This window comes from Falco rusticolus, chromosome 10 (assembly GCF_015220075.1).
Source record: "Falco rusticolus isolate bFalRus1 chromosome 10, bFalRus1.pri, whole genome shotgun sequence".
NCBI lineage: Eukaryota > Metazoa > Chordata > Aves > Falconiformes > Falconidae > Falco > Falco rusticolus.
The window spans coordinates 9,480,694-9,503,840 of record NC_051196.1 but is presented as its reverse complement, the minus strand read 5'-3'; the positions used below and the strand labels follow the sequence as shown (position 1 = coordinate 9,503,840).

General features: G+C 38.0%; 1 protein-coding gene across 6 annotated transcripts in view; it reads left to right on the top strand.

Moving 5' to 3' along the window:
* The window catches only part of GALNT18 (polypeptide N-acetylgalactosaminyltransferase 18), a 263,582-nt gene that overhangs the window by 150,258 nt on the left and 90,177 nt on the right, over positions 1-23,147 (top strand). For all 6 annotated transcript variants that reach the window (XM_037401732.1, XM_037401733.1, XM_037401735.1 and 3 more), the window contains one exon: positions 3,007-3,173. In XM_037401732.1, the coding sequence (XP_037257629.1) occupies positions 3,007-3,173 (167 nt within the window). The remainder of the gene's footprint in view (positions 1-3,006; positions 3,174-23,147) is intronic.

The following is a 23,147-nucleotide window of genomic DNA, read 5'->3' as shown; positions in this document are numbered from 1 at the left end:
TCTAGATTTGCAGCAGAAGTGCTGTCTTGCTGACTGTAGTTCTGTAATAATAGATTGAATCCTCAAAGATCAGGAATAAAGCCATTTTTATGTTTTGTTCAATGCCAGCCTTGTTGGCACAGTTCAGTTAACACTTAAAATACTGGTAATAGTGAAAGGAAAAATGAAGACTGATGACAAAATGAAATTGTAAACATAAATAGTTGAGCTGGAATTCTTACAAGGCTCGGTTCTTTTGCAAGAGTTTTAGTGCTATTTATTCCACTTACGGCAGAATGGGATTTTTTTTCCTCTCATACATCCTGGACTTACATTTGCAATTTGGCTGATGACAAAATGTTACCAGATACTGAAAAAGGTACAATTCTGTTTATGCTTGTGCTTCTGAGAAATTCTTATTCTGTTAAAACTAAAACACCCTCCTGCGTATGTTCTTAAAACAATACTTCAACCTCAAATGTTTTAGTTATGTGCTTTATTGCATCCTGTTTTAGAAAAACAGGAATTTAGTGTTTAAACCAAAAATGTGTTCTGTTGCCATTGTCGGCTGCAATACCTGTGTAGCTCTTGGTGAAAGGTTCTCAAATCCTCTAGAACATAATTATTTTTCATTATCTATTTACATATTTGTAGAAGGACTCAGAGATAAGTCATTAATACAGGAAATCATTCTTGCTCTTTTTCTTACTGCATAGTTACGCTAAACTAATTTTAATGTGACTGGCTACATTGTCTTATCACAATGCATGTATTTTAGAGCAGTATTTTCTGGTGGACAAATATTTGAAAGAAGATTCATAATGTATGCTGTCCTCTGTTTACCAGAGTTGTGCTTGAAATAGAAACCAGGAGTTTCTCTAAATTTCTGGTAACCATGACAACTGTTACTTTAGGGTTATTAGCCCAATGTAATTTAGCGGAGTAGGTTGCTAGAGGTAATTTTGTAGCTACATTGGACTGATACTGATTATTTTAATTCTAAATAGTATTTAGAACTTATATTTAGAAATCACTTAGTCGTAATACTGAAATATGCTCTGTGCTTTGTGGATTTGTTTTTTTTAGCAAGAGCCTCGCTTTGTGGAGGGGCAGGTTAGGGGTCTTTTCTGAGGCCCCTGGGTGAGTCTGAGGCAGAGCTGTCAATGAAGCTCATATGTTTCTGGTTGCCACACAACCCTTCAATTCTTAGGGCTTAATGGATCTAAGGTTTTGATCCATACAATTTCTTCCTGTCTTCTCCCCTTTGGCCTGTTTTATACACATGTACACGTACCCTTTTTCTGTAGCTATTTCTTGTTCATTCCTAAAATTATGGATTTTTATTCCTTATAAAACTTGATATAAAGAAAACAGACATGTGAAACTGCGCAAGTGCTCTCTGTTCTGTGCGTGATCCAAGGTGTGTGGGTTTAATTCTGATTTGATGAAATTAAAAAAGTAGGTAATTTTTATTGTCATCATCTGATATGAAAAACAATGTAGGCAGGAAAATGCAATTTTGAAAAATTCTACACGTATTGAAAAAGAAGTTAATTCAAGCTCGAAGTAAAGATGATAAGTGAGTCTGAATGGAAAAAAGAAAACATGAACTCAATTTAACAATGTACCCTCATTGAAGATGAGTCCATTTGAAAGGGCTAAAGAAATTAGAGACAACAGGAGCCTAATTCTATTTTCTTGTATATAGTTATCTTTTAATTTATGGTGGAGCAGAAAGAGAGTCAAATGACAGTGACAGCACTAAATGCTTTGCTCCTGTCTGCGCAAGGTGCCAGACAATGGAAAATCTTGTCTGGTGTGATCTAATTTGAAAAGATGTAAATGAATGCAGGTGGGAAAACCAGTGCAAATAATTTCCCTTAAATGGATGGGAGACATGTTAGAAACAGAAATTTTGTTTGGATGTTTCAGTTTATGCATGGATTTATGGTAGGGCAGCAGTATTTTGGGAGCTGGTTTTGTCATCTGGAACTATTTGGAATATAGTTTGTCATTAATTTCTTGCAAAAGTATATTTTACATATATCTCAGCATTAGCTGAATTGGCAGAGGAGACAAAACCCCATTTTTTTCTGTTTTTTCAGAGAAGCGACTTTTTCAATCTATTTTCAATGTGTTTTTGTTGTCATTTAAAATACTTTCCAAAATCACTGTGTAGCTCTTTATCTGATTGGTGACATATCTTACCCTTTTTGCTAGAGTTTCACTTTTATCTTCTTTGTACATTGATATTGCAAGGACTACAAATATTACTGTGCCTAAGCTAGACAGCTAAAAGATAGATTGGCTGTAGCATTGTTTGCTGGACCATTTTATATCTCGATGCATTTTGGCTGCAAGTGAAGTGACTAAAATAGGCTTTGTAGGTTCTTTACAGGATAATACTGAAAATTATTTCAGTATATTTAAGCCTGTTAACTACTTTATAGGTTTTTTTGAATCCAAATTTTCAAAGCTTGGGTGAAATTTCAGTTAATTACATCAAACAGAAATGCACTAGCTTTATAAAGATGTACTAAGTTGAGAAAGAAGCCTCTGATTCTGACTGAGGTAGTGGATTCTGTAGCAGAAGTAATTAATGCGGCTATTAAGAAGATCCTTTTCAAAGTAAGGGGCTAACTCTGTTTATTCCTGTCTGCCATGTCCAGAAAGACATTGTGAAAAACTGCTGTTGGAAGTGGCATTTAAACAAGATTTTGTACCTGATTCACAGTGTTTTGGGCGTTGGGTAGAAAAGTGAGCTCACTCTAGGCCTTGGTTGCACAGACACATTCGGGAGGTTGTTCTCAGGGATTCCTCTTTTCAGGTTGTAATCCATCTGGTTCTTATATATATGTGCTTTGAACAGGTATGAGCACCTTCTGATCCATATCTACAAAAGCTCTTTTATCATTCTTATAGTCAGGGGTAGATTTTTCTGAAACTTTTTCTGTTGGCTTTATGAATTCCAAAAGCTTACATTTTTTTTCTTCTTCTTTTTTTTTTTTTTTTAACCTTTTTCTTCAGGTGCAGAAACCTTACGTTTCCTGACAGTCTTCCTGAGGTCAGCATTGTATTCATATTTGTCAATGAAGCGCTCTCGGTGATTCTGCGCTCCATCCATTCAGCCATTGACCGGACTCCTGCTCATCTGCTCAAAGAGATTATTTTAGTTGATGATAACAGTAATAATGGTAAGAGGTTTTGGTTTGTTGTTGCTTTTTTTTGTTGTTGTTTTGTTTTGGGTTTTTTCGGGTTTTTTTTTGGTTGTGTGTCATTGTCATCGCCCCCACCCCTCTGAGGTTGGATCATACATGAGAATCCTTGAGTTTTGGCTCCTGCTCATCCCATTGGCATTTCAAATGTCAGTATATTTTCTCCCTTCTCATCCCACAGTCTTCCTGTGTTGCCTTCAAATACACACAAGTGGGGCATGTTAGTGCTGTTTCTGTTTGTTTAATGTGTCTGGTAGTCAGCATTTTGAGTGTAACAATAGGTTAGAGACCTAAGAAGTTTTGCTCCTAGTGCTTCCGAGTGCCTTTGAGGTTATATGCTTTCTGCGCTCTTCCCGTTTCAGTTGTATGATTGCACATGTGTAGTCTCTTGATATTTTGTATAAAAAAATCTTTGTGTTTCTTAGACACAACCTTTAGATTTCCAGTTCTCCTCTCCTCATTGGCAGCATTTACCTTGCTGCTTTTCTGCTCTATATACTCAGATTTTGTTCTCCATGATCTGAAGGACTGGACTGCCCATATCTGATTGTTCAGTACTTGCCTATGTGTTTGTCATTGAGTCTGTGCTGGGCATTTACGAGTCTTATATTCTGGCAACTTTAGTGATGAAATTTTAATAAGCACAGGATGCTGAACTTAAAATTTTTGCTCTGCTGGGGGGTTAATTCTGAACTCCTAAAATACAAGGAGAATCTGAATTTATCCTGTTGAAGGAAAATGCTGAACAAAGGGTTTCTTTTATCCTTGCCATCATTACATCTGTTATGTGATCCCTGTAGCTAGATTCTGTGACTTGCTGCTGATCATAAATGTATCTCAGATTTGTACAGAAAAGAAACTTATTGGGAAACAAGTAAATAAGTTTCACACCCCCGGGCTATGCACTTCATCATCGCCTCTTCTGCTGACTATCAATGAAGAAAAAGTAAAATCCTGACTAAATTTAAAGTACACACAAACTCCAACAACTTGATCTAGGCTTATGTCAAATATAATTCCAGTCCCAGTGAATAATATGATGTTTAGAGTTACCTAAGGCTGACCAAGCTTTTCTTGAAACACTCATGGAGCAATGTGGGTAAATTGACATACAAGATTTATGAGTTGCTGTTCTTAGTTTATGGCACAGTTTATGATGTAGCAATACAATGAAGTGAAAAATCATATGAAGCAGTAAACTATAAGCAAAGTAAATAAAAAAAATCAACATGTGTGCACACACGTACACATGATTCAGAAACATTTTGTAAGCTAAGGTAGACTTCTGATTTGCTTCAGTATGCAGTTCAGTCATTTGACATGTTGTTCTACTGATGTGCTCTTTGTGGCCTTAATTTTTGACCACTCCTTCATGCAATACATAGCAGTTTGATAGGAAAAAAAAAATTGAAATGCAGCTTTGACTGGCGGACTTGGGCTCTGGAATGTGTGTATAGAAATTCACTCCTGCATCCTTCAAACAGGAGCTCAGTGAATCTGAATGGCTATTGGTGCTGCAGGGCCTGAGGCCTCTGGACTCAGAGGAACTGGCCACAAGGCAGCCATAGAAGAAGAAAAATAATCTGGCTGAAAAATAGTAGTTTCTAGAGTTTTGAGTCTGATTTTTTTTTTTTTTTTTTTTTTTTTTTTTTTTTTTTTTTTGTAATTTACAGTCAGTTATTCCAGCTGGAACATTGCAGAGCAATGTCAGAAATATCAGTGTTCCTGAGAGCCTGTCATCACTATGACGAGCTCACTAATAAATACACTTTGCACTGTGCTCTACGGGCTTGTCAAAATTACTCATTTTCATTATTTCTTACCTGAAATAGATAAGAAATCACAGGAACCACTTCATCTTTCAGGAAGACCTGTTCAGACACATTTTTTATTAGTACCAACACTGATACTGTACAGTATCATATTTTTATGGTTGGCTGTGCCTTTTATTCGGGCTTGCCTTTTTTGCCCTTCGCTGCCTTCAATTCTTAGGTTCCTGGCCCCAAACAGGAGGACAGAAATTGAAAGAAAGGTAACCTTTGGCTTGGCTGTCTTGGCTTGGTGTTACATGTCGTTCTATACAAAATCACACTGTGCAGAGTGATACGTAGTCTCCTAGAAAAATTCAGCTCTTTCTAGGATTTTCTGCTACCCTTTCTCTAGCATCTCTTCCCTGTGGTAGTAAATTAGATTCCTACAGTCCTCTTTATCCCATAATGTATGCTGAAGACCTGGTAATAGGCATCCATTTGGAGAGGGTGGATGTTTAGCAGGAAAGGGAGCAACTGTGAAGATGATTTGTGGGCTTTTCTATTATTAGTTTAAATCCTGAAATATTTATTTTACAATTTACTTTTGCTTTTACAGTGTTATATTTTTCAATTTTTTTCTCCCTCCTAGCATTGCTGAAACGAATCCTTTATATTTAGTGTCATTCTATGTTTTTGTTAGTAGCTCTTTAGCTTGCAAGTGTTGCTGCTTGTGAGATAAGTGGGTTACTCTGGGTTTCCCTGTAATGTTACCTGAGGGGGCAAAAGCTTGTTGTGTGCTTGCATCTGGCTACAGACTCTGCTTCTCACAGGGCCCTGTCAGAATCTTAATTATAAAGCAGTATGTTTACTCTCAGGCTCTCGCCGAGGATGGCAACTTTTATAACTAGATGTAAGATATTTTTTTTTCCGGGATGCCACAGTCATGGATTTCACAGGCAATAAACGTTGCACTGTGGGAAGTGACTAGAAAGAAAAAGTGAGGACAGAGATCAGGCAGAGTGCAAATGAACACATATTTTATTTTGAGTCACTTGCATTATTTGTTTGGATTCACATAGCATAATGGTTTAAAATAAAAGCAGATAGGATGATTGGCCCTGGAGGAAGGCACCAGAATTTCCAGCTTCTGAGGGGAAGTGTTATACTGGAAAACTGTTATAAATTCTTATCATGGGCCAAATTCTGAATCCATTAATGAATGCCTGAAAAGAGCAATGGAAGAGGTAGTTGCTTTTTAAAATTCCAGAAGGCTGATTTCAGAAACAGTTCAAGTGTACGGCCAAAGTCTGTACATTTGTCTTGAACAACATAAGCTATAGTATTTTATTTCATGCACTTCAGGGTATGTCAAGCAAAGTATCTATGACTTTGTCTAAACCTCAGTGCAGTTTTTCAAGTTCCCAATTATGTTTCAGGAGACCTCAATTAATCTCTATCTGAAGCTTCCCTTTTTTAACATAAATGTTTCAAGTTAGGAAACTGAAAATGCCAGTGTGTGCCATTTAAAAGCAGAAAATATATTTAATAGGTCCCAACATTTTGAGCCTTTATTTTAATAAAGCTGTTTGCATGGCTTAATTTATGTATTTCACCATACCTTCTTTTCTGATGGAATTTTGACAAGCATAACACTGAAATGTTTCATATATGCTGTTAGGTACATTAGTATTACAATTTAATTTAATTGAAGGTTAAAAAAGAGTGCATTTCAGTGACTGTCTGTGTACTGGTATAATGAGAAGAAAAGATTTTTGTTAAAAAAGCAAACCAAGTATCAGTGTTGTTCATTTGGATCTCATTCAGGTCTCTGTCACATTGGTGTGAAATAGAGCAACTGTGCAGATTTCAGCTGTTTTACTGTAGTTTTAAGTGCTGTCTGTCAGACCAGAATCCTCTCATTCTCCTCAGGAGCGCTGTTTGCTTTTTGGAGATAATGTGCTCATTAGTTTATAACTTGGCAATAAAATAATTTATTCATTTTTGCCTTCAGAGGTAGCAAGAGTTTTCCAGCTGACTCAATGTGTGACTTGTGGAGAAGAGGCTTTAAAAAAACTTTTAAGTGACCATGCCCATGACTGCTGGTAGTTAACCAGACGTCAGAAATGTGTTTAGAAAAAACATTACCCGAGCTGGAGACTACCAGAGTAGTGTTCTAGTCACACAGTGGCTGCTTGTATCCTGCCCTCTGGGGACAGGGTGGTGACCTGCTGTGCCATTGGAGTTCTGCCTTGGCTTTTGAGTCTTTTTGCTGGCATTGAGTCCTGCTACATAATGAAGCACGTTTTGAAGGTATTTTAGGATGATATGACATCTCTCTAAAAAAGCTCATTGTGAGCCATGATGTGTTAAGTTTCATGGGGAGGCAGTATGCATTAATGTGTCCAGAGTATGCCTTACAACATTTTATATTATAGCAATAATTATCATCCTCTATGTCATTTTTTCATATTACAGTTAATAAATGTTGCAATAGAGGCTCAGATTTCATAATCTTCTTTTTCATAAAAAAAAATCATAATGTCTTCCTTTTTCTTTGAATCATTACTTATGAATGAAATATTCTAACACGTTCAGTTTAACAATTCTCATTTTGTCCTGAGATTTCTATGAATACAGCTATGGAATTGCAGTAATAATGCCAGATACATAATTTTATGACTTGTAATGTTGAAGAGACTACCTCAGAGTGGTAGAAAGTGGGTCAGATGCAACTGTATCACCCATGAGAGATTTGCAACATTGTCCTCAAAGCACTGAATAAAAAGAAACTTTTCAAAAAGCATCCACAGCTTTTCATTAGAAAGGTGTATTTCTTCTTGGGTTACTTTTTAAGACATACTTGGGAATAGAAGATTGTCTGATTTATTTTTTTTCTTACAAAAGCAGTGATGAATAAACCTCAGAAGTACTGTTCAAATGCATGCTAGATTTCATATTACAGCATGATTTGAAGATTGCTTACTTGTACACCAGACAGCTATGAATGTTGACTTTAAAAGCCTGTTAATAACAGTATGCTAGGGAAGACTTTAGGACTTGCTGTCCTTCTGTTTGGCTGCTTGTTCTTTTCTTACCTGAATGCCAGCAAAATTCAGACAAACAAAAACATTTAAAACTAAGGAAAGAGCCAGACTTTATTCAAACCTGCATTCACTTTTGGGCCATGGCTTATTCATTGTAAAGGCTTTGCTATACCTGCCTAGATTCATTCTCTCCATTAGTTAAAATTCTTGATGCTGAAGTCCTTATTGCAGCCTTTACACAAACAAGCTTTCAGGAGTGTTGTCAGGGATTGACATGGAAGAGGACTGTGTAATGCTAGTTAGGAATCAGATGCTAAAAAGCATAACTATAGACCAGGAAATATTTCTCTGTTTTAGATTTGAAAAAAATGCTACCTGTTGTTACAAACCATGCATTTTACTTGAATAGTAACATTTGGCACTGGAACTTGAATAAATAAAGACAATTCTTCGAGCATATGTTTACTGTTACATGTTCTGTGCTGATGCTAGGACTGCAATGAGGTGTGTTGTGGTTTGTGTGCCAGTGAATGCATCTGAAAATATGTAAGAAGAAAATAACCAGAAACAAACCATAGTCCACTGGCCATCTGTTTCAGCAGTCAGCAGAAGTTAGCAGAATGAGGAATGTTGTTATTCTGAGGTGTGTTATTCTGAGAGAGTGGAGTATATGAACACTTTGGTTCATGCCCCAGCGATACCTGGTCATGCAGCTCAAAACTCTTGTGGGAAAAAAGAGAAACACTAATGTAAATAGGACTGTGAGGAATGATGCCCTACAGTGGCTGCAGACTGTTCTCTCTTCTTACTTGTCAGTCCTTGTGACATTGTATTTGATTCCTGCTGTAAAGGGAGGAGATGGTGGAGCAGGATATCAAAAGGAAGTGAGCAACAGAGCAGAAGACGGACACTGCTGATGAAGGCCGTCTGTCCCAACTATTCGTTCCACTCCCTTTGATTTATCGCTCTTCACACCTTTTTCTTCTCCTCCTGTGTTCATTCCTTCTTTTTTCATCCAGGGGTGGTCTATATCCATGGTCTTTATTCCCTCATTCCACTTTCCTTGTCCTCATTCCACCCTGGTAGTCTGCTCTTTTTGGGCGTTCACTTCCTCACATCCATTCCGTATACCTTGTCCTTCTTTATATGAGTTTGGTTCCTTCAGCTGGGGTCTCCATTTCTCATGTTCTCAAATTCCAGTGTACGCAGGCCTCTTCTCATCTTGTATCTGTCCTGCGTGACTGATCCCTCCCTCCCTTCCTCCCCCACTCAGCAGTATTATGCTCCTTGATTTGTGGCATATTTTTTCTTTCATTTAAAAATAATTATGTAATATTCTTTTAGGTCCATGTTTCTAACTCTGCCATATCTGAACCCCATACTGCGTCAGACTCGAATGTTGCCTTGCATTCAGTCACAGATGGGGGCAGGGATAGCATCCCTTGCTGGAGGCAAGACTGATTTTTGTAGCATTGTAGTTACAGTGATATGAAAGCTGTTTGATAACCAGTATGCTGTGTGCTTTGCTTTATTATGGGAATTGTCACATTCTCCATTCTTTATAACTTATGTGGAAGGTCCTTAACCTTCATTTTCTGGAAGGATAGGAAAGTTCCAGCGCTGAGAGAGTGAGGTGGGGCTGAAGGACCACTGCAGCTTAGTGTGGCTCTTCTGGTGCATCCCAGAGAACTCTCACATCTCTTGGGCCATTTGTCTCCGTGGAAGTGTGTGTTCAGCAAGTGTTTGCAGTGACAAAGTAGCCTTTCAAAAGAACAGTTGTTTTAATCATCTGCAATATAGTATAGTTCAGTCCTTTTGAATGGTTGGAAAAGCAAAATTTCAATGTGTGTGCAAGCGGATAGCATAACCTCTGTCCTCATTAGGGGTCAGCAGTGGGCAGCAGAGCTTTTATTGCAGTCTTCTGACATCAGAGGTTTTGATTCAAATGTTCATATAATACTGTGAACTGAATCTTCCCTAGCCAGCAGTTGTTAAAAGTTAATATATGGTCATCTTTTTTTCTGTCTACGAGGTAATTTAACTCATTCAGTCCTAATATGCTGCAGTGTTGCAGTCTAATACATACCTTTCCCTATGTCAGAATCATCACAGCATATCCAAGAGGACTGAAATTTTTTTCATAGTCGTTTTGTTTTAGCTCGAATCCTGGTATACCAATTAAAACTGTGTATCTGTTTCATATATGCTCTGTACCCTGTATATGTCAAGTAGCACAATGCACAGTGGGTATTTTCTTGTTCTTCATCCCTGCATGTGTTCTGCTGTTCTCTAATGACATAACCCGTAGTGTGAGCACAGTCATATGTGCTCTCAGGTTACTCATCATACCACAGACAATACAGCTGAAGTTTCTAGGCGATGATAAATAGCTGCACATTGGCACTTTGGAATCTTTTGGAAGAATGATTTCAGAAAATTGCATCACCTGTGTCAGGTGTGATTCAGAAACTTTATGTAGCCCACAGTGTTTAAGACCGCAGTCAAATACAGTAAAAGCAGGCTAATTTGAAGCTCTTCTGGTAGCAATGAGGAACTTGCCCCATGTGCATTGGAAGTGCTATGGGCTGGTGACATCCTGACTGAGAATGCCAGTGGATAAATGCTGCCTTGGTCCACTTCCCAGTACTGTCACTGTGATTTTAGTCTTAAAAGTAATTACTAGAGATCTGTGAGAAATTGCTTGATTGAACCCCCTGCCCTTCCCCCCCCCCCCCCCCGCCCCCCGTTTGTGGGATTTTTTTGCCTTCAGGAATGCTTGAACAGTTTCCATTGATAATGTTCTCAAATGTACCTCGTTAAATTTAATATTTATATTATGGATATAAAATAATATATATATGTATATTATAAAATATACAAATATTATGTCTATAAAAATAAGACATATGTATAGATGTAGTATATACAACCCGAGGGAAGTGCTGGTATCTGTTGTCGGTAAGGTAACTCTGCTTTGATCAGATTATTTCCTTTTGACATCTTTTCCCATAAAGTAACCAGAGAATCTCTTTGAATCCGGTAGAACTTGTATTTGAGATACTCTGGTAATTTAAGCAGGTAAGAGCCTGAATGACTAGAAAAGGTTTTCTTCCTCTTTCCTTATCAAGAGAATGGTAGCGTTGGAAGGGCTTGACAGGGGGTCGGAAAATACTCTGTAGTGTTAGGCAGAGGAGTTGAAAGATCATATCCTATATAAAGTAAGAAAAACTAATTGCTTTTCAAATTAACATTATCAAAATTTACCTTTTCTTCCTAACCCAAGAACACTTTTCTTAAAAAGAAAAATTATTAAAAAATCTTTTCATAAAATTAATGCTGATTGCTTAAACTGGTGGTAAAACTTTCTGCCACCAGAGCTAATAATTTTAAACACTTCAATGTGTTTGTGATAGAACCTGAAAATGCTTAATATGCTGAAGGGTCCAAGGCATGATGAGATATTTGCCTGAGGAAGTATTCAAGGGTGATTGAGTATATCACCAAATTATAAAATTCAGTTAGCAAGAATGTATGAATGATTACAGACTACTCTTGTGTTGACCCAGTAGACATACAGACAAAGGCACATGTATGGGCATTGCTAGACACTCTAAAGACATTGTGAAACCTACTGCAAGTCTGAAGTTCAAGTACAGAACCTTTAACAGGATATTTCAATTCTTGTGAATAAAAAAATCAGTTCATGTTGACTTTTCTTTTGGTATACTTTTTCTGTAGATATGCTTGGTATATAATTTTTGAAAGTGTTCTCCAAGTATATTGGATGACCAAATTTAAATTACTTTACTCGTTTACTTTTAGGTATTTATGGGGCCATTGCTCAAGTGGTGTGCTTTCCTTTTGCACTGGAAAAGTAACACTTTAAGCAGTATGGTTCAAGTAGCAACCTGGGAAGCTCTATTTAAAACTTTATGGAAACTGTGATGAAACTAGGTGTAAAAGCTAAAATTTCCATTTATAGTGAAGGAATTAACATGGGAAAAATTAAGACTTAGAAGTTAGGCCATGAGAGAGTTAAAATCTCTTGTCTGTTTTTCCTAACCCAGTTTATTTGGAAAAGATGTTTTGTTTTTCTTGGGCCTCTGTAATCAAAGTCCTTGTTAACACTACTTACTGGAAGTCTGTTTTGAGAGTCTGGGTAGAGAGAAATATAGAGGTGAGCCCCTATGGAAGGAGATACAGGTTATATATGAAAAATTCATCCTTTGTGTTCTTTATGATCTTCACAAATGTCTAGAAGTCTGTCTGTTCTTTGAGTTCAAGTTCTGCAACTGCCTTCCTACAGGACAGGGCATATCTTGCTCTCCTGGCAATCTGTTAAGCGAAGACTTCTGACCGAGGGGCCTGCATGGAGCTGTATTCCCCACTAGCCTCCTGCCACATCTCTGTGGCATTTTGCAATGGAATTTGTGAAGAAACTGATGATTTTTTTTTTTTTGTAATATTAGTTCCCCTTCAGGTGTAATCTGAGAGGACTGGTAGATGCTCCAAAGCTTTCTCCCAGATGTTTTTGATGCCAACTCAAGGAACAATTTGCCTTTCATTAAATTTAACAAGGTTTTTCTGCACTGCAGTGTAAACTCTCCAATAAATGATTTAGAATCATGGTGAATGCTTAATAATATGGCAGCATAAATCACTGTTGTTTTCATTTGGCAGAAGAGAAAATCTTGATGGAATTGCTAAGTGCTCTCGGTTCTCTCAAGATAGCTTACTGTCAGCTGCTGTATTGTTCCTTTGCTCCCAACTGACACGCTCCTTTGGCCCAATGCCTCTCTAATCATTGTTTAAGGTTTCAAAAGCTGCCATCTCCTATCTGAGGCAATCTTTTCAAGGAGTAAAAATACCAGCAGATTTTGCATGCAGTAGAAATAATTGGAAAAATGAAGTAAAAAAACCCTAACCAACCAACAAAAACAAAAACAACTAAAACCCCAAGAAAATGAGATGCAAACAGCATTAATGTTTTATGAAGCTGGAAAATATATCATATACCTAATTGAATTACGGTAAAGTTTTAGAAAGCTTAAAGATATTTCTTTGGCTAAATACATGATCTACCAGTAATACATGCAATGGAATGATTATTCCTCCTTACCTGTTGCTCCTAAACTCAATCCTTGCTCATGTGCACGAAGTGGAAAGAGAACAACAAGGTCTTCTAAAATGGAAAACAAGTTGAGAACTCATTTGCCAGCAAATAAACAATGATTTCTCATTTTCATTACCATGAACAAGTGCAGTGTCAGTACCTAAAAAATGTACTTGCATCCCCATGTCAAACAAGTGACTATGTTCTCCCTGCCTTGTAGTATTGTTATTGCTGTATGAGGAACAAGTTTACAACATTTCCCTGCAGCCTGCTTCTTATATGAAATGTCTAGAATGACTTTTTAGTGATACTTGTGCCCTTGAAACTTTTTTGTGCTTTTGATAATCAGTTTTGAACATGCAAGCAAAACTGTGTAGCACTAGGTTCGAGTTTGTGTTCTCTCATCAAAACTCTCTCAATTTCCAAGGGAACGTTTCTTCTTTTTACTCATTTCCCACACATGCAAATAGATGAAGCTTATGGAATACTGTAGCAAAAGTTGTGTGAGTCTGTGTGTGGTTTATATCTCACAAGCTGGATCTTATGTACTGAGATTAGGCCTGATGTAAGACAAAATATATTCCACGAATAGCATTAATTTTTATTAAAGTTATTTGTGCTACGCAGTTTTATATAGAAGGGCAAGAACTGAACGTGGATGTGCCATAAGAACCTCTGGAATGCCTTGTGTCCAAAACAGATTCTTGCTGACACCACCAAATTGTCATCTCTGGGAACACTGTCTCCAAGATGTGGGAAGCTGGAGAACTGCTAGACGTTGAAGGTTCCCATTCAGCTAGGAATAAATCTTATCGCAGCTCAACTTAGAGCATTAGTCCGATGTTAGAAAAGGGATTTGAGGAAAGCTTTTTCACCAGAAATTGAGCAGAGGGGTTAGGAATTCATAATTCTTGTTTACCAGCTCCTCTAACAAACTGAAGAGATTGAAATGGACAAGAAGGCAGTAGGCAAAGCAATGCAGCATGCTTTCATATCAGAGGTGAATGATTTAGCTATAGCATAGGCAAGAAAAAAGGTAGGCTGTGTAAAAGAAAGGAAGAGTTTATGACTTAGAAACAAAGCCGTGTCCAGAATTCCATTCTCTGGGGGACCCCAAAGACTATAAGGGCAAGAAAACCACAGTGAGGGTTATTTAGCCTTTTCCTTTTTTTTTTTTTTTTTTTTTTTTTTTTGTGTCTAGATCTGCACATTGCTAGAGCTATCTGAAGTAAGCAGGGTCTAATTTCTGAAATTTTCATCTAGTCTGTCTGCTTCAGCAATTGTGTCTTCCAGAAGAGAAGAACAACAGAAAATAATGAAGTTACAGGAAACCTCAGATGGCTTGGTAACAAGAGCATCATCACATGTGGACATAGATGGCATTCCAGGAGAATGATCACATAGGTCATAGGAAGAGAGTTGTGTTAAATGAAATAAGAGAATTTGTACTTTAGTTTTATCCTACAAGCCTGAGAAGATCAGTTGTTATACAGTGATACAGCAGTACTTTACAGGTTGCCTGGTATTGGGTTGACCCTGAGTCAGAGCAGCATTTTATGACACTGACTAGTCTTTCACTGATCCACTCTTCTCTTGACTTCACATATGAAATCTGAATAAGTGGCTCTGTTATTGTATGCCCCAGTAGCAGCTCCGGAAAGAGTTTGGTGACAGGAAATATTGGTAGTTCATATCCTTGAAAATACATTGAGCATATGAAGTACTTCAGGGTTTCTCCCTTAGATGGTCCTACAACTGCCTGGAATACTCTGCAGCGCTTCAGGCGTCATGCAGGCATGAGCACTTCAGCAGATGACAGATCAGTAAATCCGGTTTAAGGCAGCCAAAATTACCATTTTACTGCACACTGTAGAACTGAATTTTCTGTTGGTTTTGCAGATGTATATTCATAGTCCCTGAGGTGAGAATAGTACAGTAATTGTAGAGTTCTAGCTTTCATCACAGACAGCTCTTTTTAAGTTCTGGTGGGCTTCCGTTGTCGAAATGATGCTGAGTTTAAACTAGGCATGATATCAAATCTAAAGAACAAGATTAGATACATGAAAGTTCCCAGTTGAAAATTATCCTTAAAAATGAAAGGGGCAAAAAGAGAGTATTCCCTTACTTTAAAAGTTTGTTGGGGTTTTTTTTAACCTTTTTTTGTTGTTGTTTTTGTTTTCCCTATAGGAAGAGCTTTTTTACAGTTTACTTATGTCAGCACTACACCTTTACCAAATGTCTAAAGCTTTTGGGTTTTGTTTTTTGTTTAAGAGCTGATCTTCAAAGGTGTTGACTGCCTCCTAGGACTTCCTTTTTCATTAATAGGTTGAGTTCTACAGTGTGATACAGGTGCTTTCTTGTGACATAGACAAGTATTATCCATAAATTCATATAATTAGTCCAGAGAGTGTTAGAAAAGAATCAAGGAAATCCAATCCTTCAGTGATGTTAGGTCAGTATAGAAGCTCACATAGCCCACCTACTCAAATTAGAGATGGTTCATCACTAAAAGAAAGAATTGAATTCCCAAATGGATGTAACTGGAACCTCTGTGATCCTATCAGTTCTTATCAGAAGCTTCCACTCCTTGGAGCTCCTGTCTGAGGGAATGGCCTACAGAGACTACCAAGAAGATGAATGCAAAGCTAAGCCTCAGTCGCTTTCAATGATATGTAATTCTGACTGCACGACTGCTGACTGACTGCTCAGCATAGCTTGGCCATGTCCAATATTTGTTCTTTTTAGCGCTCTTTTAATAAGGTAGAAAAATTAGGAAGTCAGGGGTCTTTTAAAATATCTAAAAAGAAAAACCTCAGGGGAGACGAGTTAATAAAATGGTCTGTTAAACTAACCTTCATTTTATGGCCCTAAACTAGGAACACTGAGAGAGATGGCTTACAGTAAAATGGAAAAAAAGGTCTAATCAGCTTTCCTTATAATGTAAAGTACCCTAGAAGAATATGCCTGTTGCATCGGAATATATCAGCCTGAGTTTAATCAGCTGTGGATTACTGCACAATAGCTCAATCAACTTTAGGTCAGGAAGAAAGAAAGTAGAGAAGTTATTTAGTAGAACTGTGAAAAAAGATGTATGTTCAATAGTTCATTTGACTTCGTGGAATTGGTTAATATTATCAACGTAACATGAGAAACAGCAGTGTGTGATTTATGTCGCTCACACAGGATCTTATGTCCTGAGACTTAGCCTTGATATATGATGAAATATACTCCACAAATTGCATTCATTTTATGGTGCTGCACAGTGTTGTATACACCCCTTGGTTTAGAGTTCATATACAGTATTTTCTGGAAAACTGCAAAGCTCTCCAGATGGACTATCCTTTGGTACACTGCTATTGTGGCTGACTTTCCTCTTCTTTATTAGAGCAGTAATAGGGACGATTTATTTAATCCAGAGCAACGATCACTTGATTTATACCACATACAGCCTGAGTTAGCAAGTCTGTATGCTGGAGGTGGATTTTATTTCAAATAAGTTTCAGTCCACACTCAGAAGCTTTTAATTGCAGCAGGTTACTTGGGTTATCAGGGCCAAGGTTTCTGCGGGCTTAACTTCCCCTACGTACCCATCCCCAGTTGAACTAAGTGAATTTCTGATTCTGGGAGTTACTAAAGGCTCCTATCAGTGTGAGAACTGCATTTCTGTTTGTGCCATGTGTGCCCATTGCAGTAGAAATTCCTGTGATTTATATAACTGGCTGTGATAAGGGAAACTGTTTTCTCTGCTTCTGTATTATATTTTTAAAGTTTGATACCACTTTCAGTATCACGTAGTTATCTGTGTAAATCAGTCATCTGTTCAGTAGTTTCCTGACTAAAAAAGGCTCATAAAAACATCAATAAATGTAAAATAAGTATGTTTATATTTTTTAAGGGATTATTTTAGAAATGCAAGAGCATTCTTTGTGAGTTTTGGATAATCGGCTTGAAGATATTGCTGAAATCGAGGGGTAAACTCTGTCTGCATTAGCCTATTAACAACAGAACCCTTGTTGACATAAGCTTCAGCCCAAGGCCTCAGCAGCATTCCAAAAGAGGCTTGACTAGTGACAGCTGAGAAATACACAAATTATATAGAATAAATAGCCAGTTTTTGAAGGGAGCATTGAACAGATTCTTGGCCTGGCACTTCATTTCTAAAAATTCCGCTATAGGTGCTGTACATTAATCCTGCGAGTACCTGCATATCTGCCTAATAGTCCTGTTTCTTTGGTAGTATGAGGCTCCACCTATGCTCTGTCTAGTATTCTTTTGGCAAAATTTAGTCAGATGTCTCTAAATATTCTGCAGCATGTACTTTAATACAATTCTGATTCCAGCTGTTCATCTCCCCTCGGAGACAAAACTTCACGTTATTTCTGTGGGTGGACTGCCTGGAGAGTGAAGTGTGTGCACAGGAGTATGCAGGACCAGGAGTGCTAGGGGATGGATCTGCAATGCACAAGCTGCTTGGAGTAGGTGAGCCTTCCCAAGGCAAGAAGGGATGATGAGTAGCTGTTGTGGCTGTGCAGGATATTCCTTCCTTTCTCCCTAGGAAATAAATGCCTCTCCAATATGTGCCAAATCACAGTTCTGCTGAAGAAGGCTTGAGGAATTATACTGCTTGCTCAGATCTGTCCCTGGAGTCAGGTTCCAGGCTCCTCAACATGTTTATTTGGTATTTCTGTCAGTAAACTCATTTGCTATTGTACTGTTTCTAGCACAGATGCAAAAATGGGAATGTCTGCTCAAGACAATCTCACTTAAAATTTACTCTTCTTTTGAAAAGTATCTAACCCTTTTAACTGTCCTGGTTTGTTCATCAAGGACTGAACACTATGCCACCCTAATCATAAAGCCTAACTAATTCCTGATAGCCAATGATGTATGTTTATAATAGATAGTAAGACTGATTTAGTTGTGTGACTGACTTTGTGAGATATCACATGGAAACAGCAATGAGGTACTCCTTGGTTAAGGTGCTGTTTTAACAGTCAGACATAATGGTTCCCATCCTCTGTGATGCCATTGCATTCAATGAAAATATTTACATCATATGGTACCGTAAGTCCTGAATAGGAGCATCAGTGTCTTGGCTTCCATAAACACAGTGCAAGTTTACTACAGATTTGGTATGCACATGGGAAAAAAAAAATCCAAGGGACTGTAAGTACTGTGACAACTGCCTGGAATATTTATTAAACAAGCTACAGATTCTTGTCACCCTATTTCTTTTAACATAATGAGGAATAATTGAAATAACCAAATTATTTTTTTATCTGAAAGGGAAATCAATGTAAGTCACAAAGCAGCTGTAGACTTCTTGTCTGAGACAGTAGATCAGTTTAATTCTTAATCAGCTGATTTTAGTACATTTTGAGCAGTAGATTTTTTTATGAGCAGTAAAATAACTTTCCCTGAATCATTTATGTCTGTGGTGCAATTTGATGTATTTGATTTTTTCTGGTTTAACCTTTAAGTCATAAATTAATTTATTTTCTCCTTTTTAAAAAAATTTTTGTATTGATAGCTTTATATCTTAACACTTTCCCTGTATTTCTCCTGCACTTAGTATTTGAAGTGTTTTTTCTCTAACTAGTTCTTTGCTTTTTTTGGTTGTCTTTGTAATTTGGCAGTGAGGAATTTTGGACTGTTTTTCCGTGTTCTGTATAAAAGCTGTTTTTTAAATGTTACTGATGACTGTGTAGTGTTTAGAGCCAGCTATGCATCTTGCCAAATAGTTAAAGCTATCATCCCTCTCACTGGCTGCTGGTGTGAGTATTCAGTATTGCTCATGGGAGGATTCTGCTTTTTCCAGTGAACTTCTGTTCAAAAAAAGATCTTCTAGCTTGGCGATGGGAGGTAATTGTCATTCCATTTCTTCCATTGAAGGGTGATCGTGAAATACCAACTCTAAAAGCAAAGTTGCTACAAGGAATTTTCCATCTGTAACATGTTAATATTTATGAATGCTCAAAAGGGCTTGTTACACAAGAGTTCTTCTCGGTCTTCAGATTTATGAGGAAAAAACATTCTTGTTAGTGGAGAGTTGCATAAAGAATTTTAGATCTTTTACTGCAGGTGTTTTGTTTTATGGCTCTTATAAGTAGTTAGTCTGCAGCAAATTATTTTTATGTTTTCAAACCCAAATATCTAGATTTAATCACTGTAAGTTTTGGGGTATTGTGATTTTTAACTGTACCAGACAAACTAACATGTACTGTTAATATATTTGTCTTTACTGTGTGCTTCATTTCATCCTTCTATAAAGAGCATGGGACAATATTTGCTGAGTAAACCTGAAAAGAGATGAGACAAGCTTCTGTCAGGATTAATTGAAAAATAGTTCCCTGTGTGTTGGGGCAAGAAGGGCTTCTCTTGAAGTCCATTCCATGCTGCAGTCTTTGATTGTCTAATTTGTCAAACTGTTTTTGGTCTGTAAATGGAAAAGCTCAAAGGTGCAGTTTATAGACACTCAGTGATTAGTCAGCATGTGGATTTTCAGGGTAGGGATTTCATATTCTAGGAAACCTGTTACAGTTGCTGATCATCATAAACAATATCTCAGGAGCTGTTCTCCCTGCTGAAGGGAAGGTGGAAAAGTTGCAACCAGTAGTAGAAAGTTTTCCCTGTATTTGACAGATTTATTCTACTATAAATAATTTCGACCACAAAATTTTGCAAGGCATAGACAAACTGAAAAACTAGATCCTCTGAAAGCCCCTAACAGTCCTGTGAATGTTCCTGTGCCAATAGGTGGAACCAGAGATATCTTTAGTATCTTCTATGTTGTAATATTCAAAGTAGTTAGTAAACATTGGCTACCAAATTTTCGTGAGATGTTCTTGTAAACAGAGATCACTATATGTGATAGAAAAACAATCAGTCAGGCTCTGTGATCCATTTTAATTGTATACGGAGATTATACGTAAAGAGGGTCACAGCTTGTGAGCATGAAATCACCATATTCCTTTGTATTAATGCTTTCTCATTTAACATCTGCAAACAAGTAATTGCATAGCTCAAATTCTTCAGCAAACTGTTGCTGTTGGAAGACTTGTGACACAGAACAACTCCAGTTTGATTTGTATTTATTAACTGTTGTATACACTTTGAAAATGGAAGGGATTTATGATTTTACTTAGTCACTGATACACAGTTTCATAAACCTGAAACAGGCTCAATCCTGTTATCTCACTACTGGTGAACCTGTGAATTCAGCTAAACGCTGTAGTGTTTAGCCTCTGTGCAGGTCTATGAGAATCAGAACACTTTTATTCAATCACCTAAACTTGGGCTTAGAGTCAAGCTTCAGATAACTATTACTAAAACCTGGACTCTACAGTTTGAGAAACATGCATTTAGTTTCTTGGCAAGGTTTTACTTTTTCTAAGAAATCGAAAAAGATGATTATTGTTGTTATTAAAATCAGGTTTGGTGACATTATGAGTGGATGTTGCAAACCCATAGAACTGTTCAAGGGCTAAATCATATGCATCCCGATTCCTGTATTGCTCTCAGACCATCTGTTCTGTGTTGTCATTTGTTCTATGACTGCTTGTTTGTTTTATCAGAAGATAGGTGTGCATCAAAAGAAATGAATGCATTCTTTCCAAGGCAGATGTGAACTCCATCACAGAATCACGGGATGACTGGGATAGGGAATGACCTCTAATGATCATCTAGTCCCACCCCTCTGCTCAGAGCTGGGTCAGCTAGAGCAAGTTGCCAAGACCATGTCCAGTTAGGTTTTCAAAATCTCCAACATCACTAATATCTTTGTAATACTAGTAAAAAAGTTTTACAATGACTGGAAATTTAAGCCAGAAATATGAAGTTAAAACATAAAAAAAAATTGACTGCATTTTGCATGTGGACATAGCCTCTTTTGATCTATGAGCCAGCTGAGCCCCACTGGCTATATTTGCTTAATTCAGACACCGAATAGTTCTCACCAAAGCTGCTCTTGTCATCTTAATTCACAGAAGTATTTCTGATGGCTAGATGCTAAGGAGTTGTGTAAGTGCCTTCTCTTCACCAGTTAAAAGGACAGAGCTTCACAGCTACGTCTCATATGACTAAAATAGTTAGTAAAAATACAGATTTGAAGAGAATGGTTAATAGTATTTTAAGAATGGCGTATTGGCATGAAAAATTAAAATGATACTGCACTTGTCAAGGACATGGGCCTGAGATAGCTGTGCATGAACCAACTCGGGTGGTTTTATACCATGCCTCGGGGTCTGGGTAAGTAAAGTCAGCGTGAAGGGTGTGCCCGGCCACAGGTAGGAGCTTTCCATCACTCCTTGGCTGGACAGCTGTACTGAGATAGGCAGGGGCCACATCTGAGGGAGCTGCCACTGATTCAGAGCACTGCAGAACGTTTCTTCAGCCACAGAGCTGTGTTATGTAGCAGCTGTATGTAGCAGCTTGTCCCATGTGCTCTGCATGAGCTTCTTTTAACAATTTGAAGTGGATCTAAGGTCTCAGCCTCTCTCCAAGGTGTGCTGCATGGCCTGGGTCCAGGATAATTATTTGTCTGGCATTCCAGGTGGAAGACCATAGCTGACAGGTCCTATCCTCTGGCATGACAGAGCTTTGTGCCAGAGCTCTAACACATGTCTGGCTGGAGTACAATCTTCCAAGGGAAACACAGTCAGAACCTATAGGGTGGATTCCTTTGTGAACTACTGCTATTACAAATGTTCTCTTATACTGGGAAGACCGTTTCTTTGTCATTGCCACCTTAAACATTAAACATCTACAGACTCTCTTCCCAATCCTGTAGTGTAGGCTCAGTCTTGCAAGTAAATCAGTCAGGCTGCTCCTGGACCTGGAGGCAGTACATCTGCACAGCGCTCCATGTGCAGGCGTAGCAATTCATTAGTGCTAGCTCAGGTGGCTGCACGTGCTGTGAGCTGCACGAGCTGCACAGTGTAGCTGTGTCCTTGGATGCCGTGGTGCCCTGTCCTTATAGCCACCGCGTCTTCACTTGCTGAGTGGTAAATCTGGTCACGTATACTTGATTATACTGTGCTAGTGGATATTTTAGGCTTTCAAACACAGAGGTTTTAATGGTCATTTGTCATGCAGTAGTGAAATACAGAGTGTTTATGAAGAGAAAGAAATGACTGGATTTCAGTGAAGAGAACAGTGAAGAACCTTTAAGAGGTATGCCCTGGTGCTGCTGCTGATTTTGTTCAGTACCATGTAAATCAAAGGGAACAATGAGTTCCAACACCAAAGTAGCCGAAGGGTAGAAGACAGTTTGACAATTAAGATGTTATGTGTGGATACAGACAAGAGGAAACAAGAGACATAGTTCATCCAACTTCTCATAAATTTTACATTCATTTGATGCTAGCTAATTTCGGGGGCATTTGTGAGCGCTAGTATATATCAAATAACAGGTCTGTTTCCCATCATTAGGGAAGGATAGTCTTGATGAGCAAAAGGACAGGGAAGGCTAGTTCGTTAGCGAATGGTCACATGGAAGCAGTGATGGCATGGTTAGTATTGGAAGGATACACAAACCAGTTTTGTTTTGAGATGAGGAGCAACACTTTGTGTCAGTAGAGTATTTCAGAACCTGCCAGCTGTGTTTGAGGTGGCTGATCACACTGTAGCCACAGCTCATTTCCAAACTGTAACCAACCTACTTGTGTGGCTTCTGGCACACACTGATACCTTTCTGAAAGTGGCATTGCATGATCGTCTTCCCTGGGAATATGCTTTCCCAATGGTGATCTTGACATCCCTTTGTTTGCATTGTATGTATCTGGGAATAACTTGTACCAAGGCCACTAATTAATGGCTTTAGATTTAACTGTAAAGAAAGTCCTTTGCTTAACAGAGAATTGCCACTCCCTCTTTTGTTAAGGTACAAATGTTACATTCTTTGTTTATCTACCTGAAGGGATTAAACAAAGCATGTACAAGACAAATCTTTATTAGGTTTTGATACAAAAACCCTTTTCTGAAGCACGATTGCAGCACAGCAGTTTTAATTAGTTTTCGCAAATGCTTCCAGTTAGCACCCACAGTG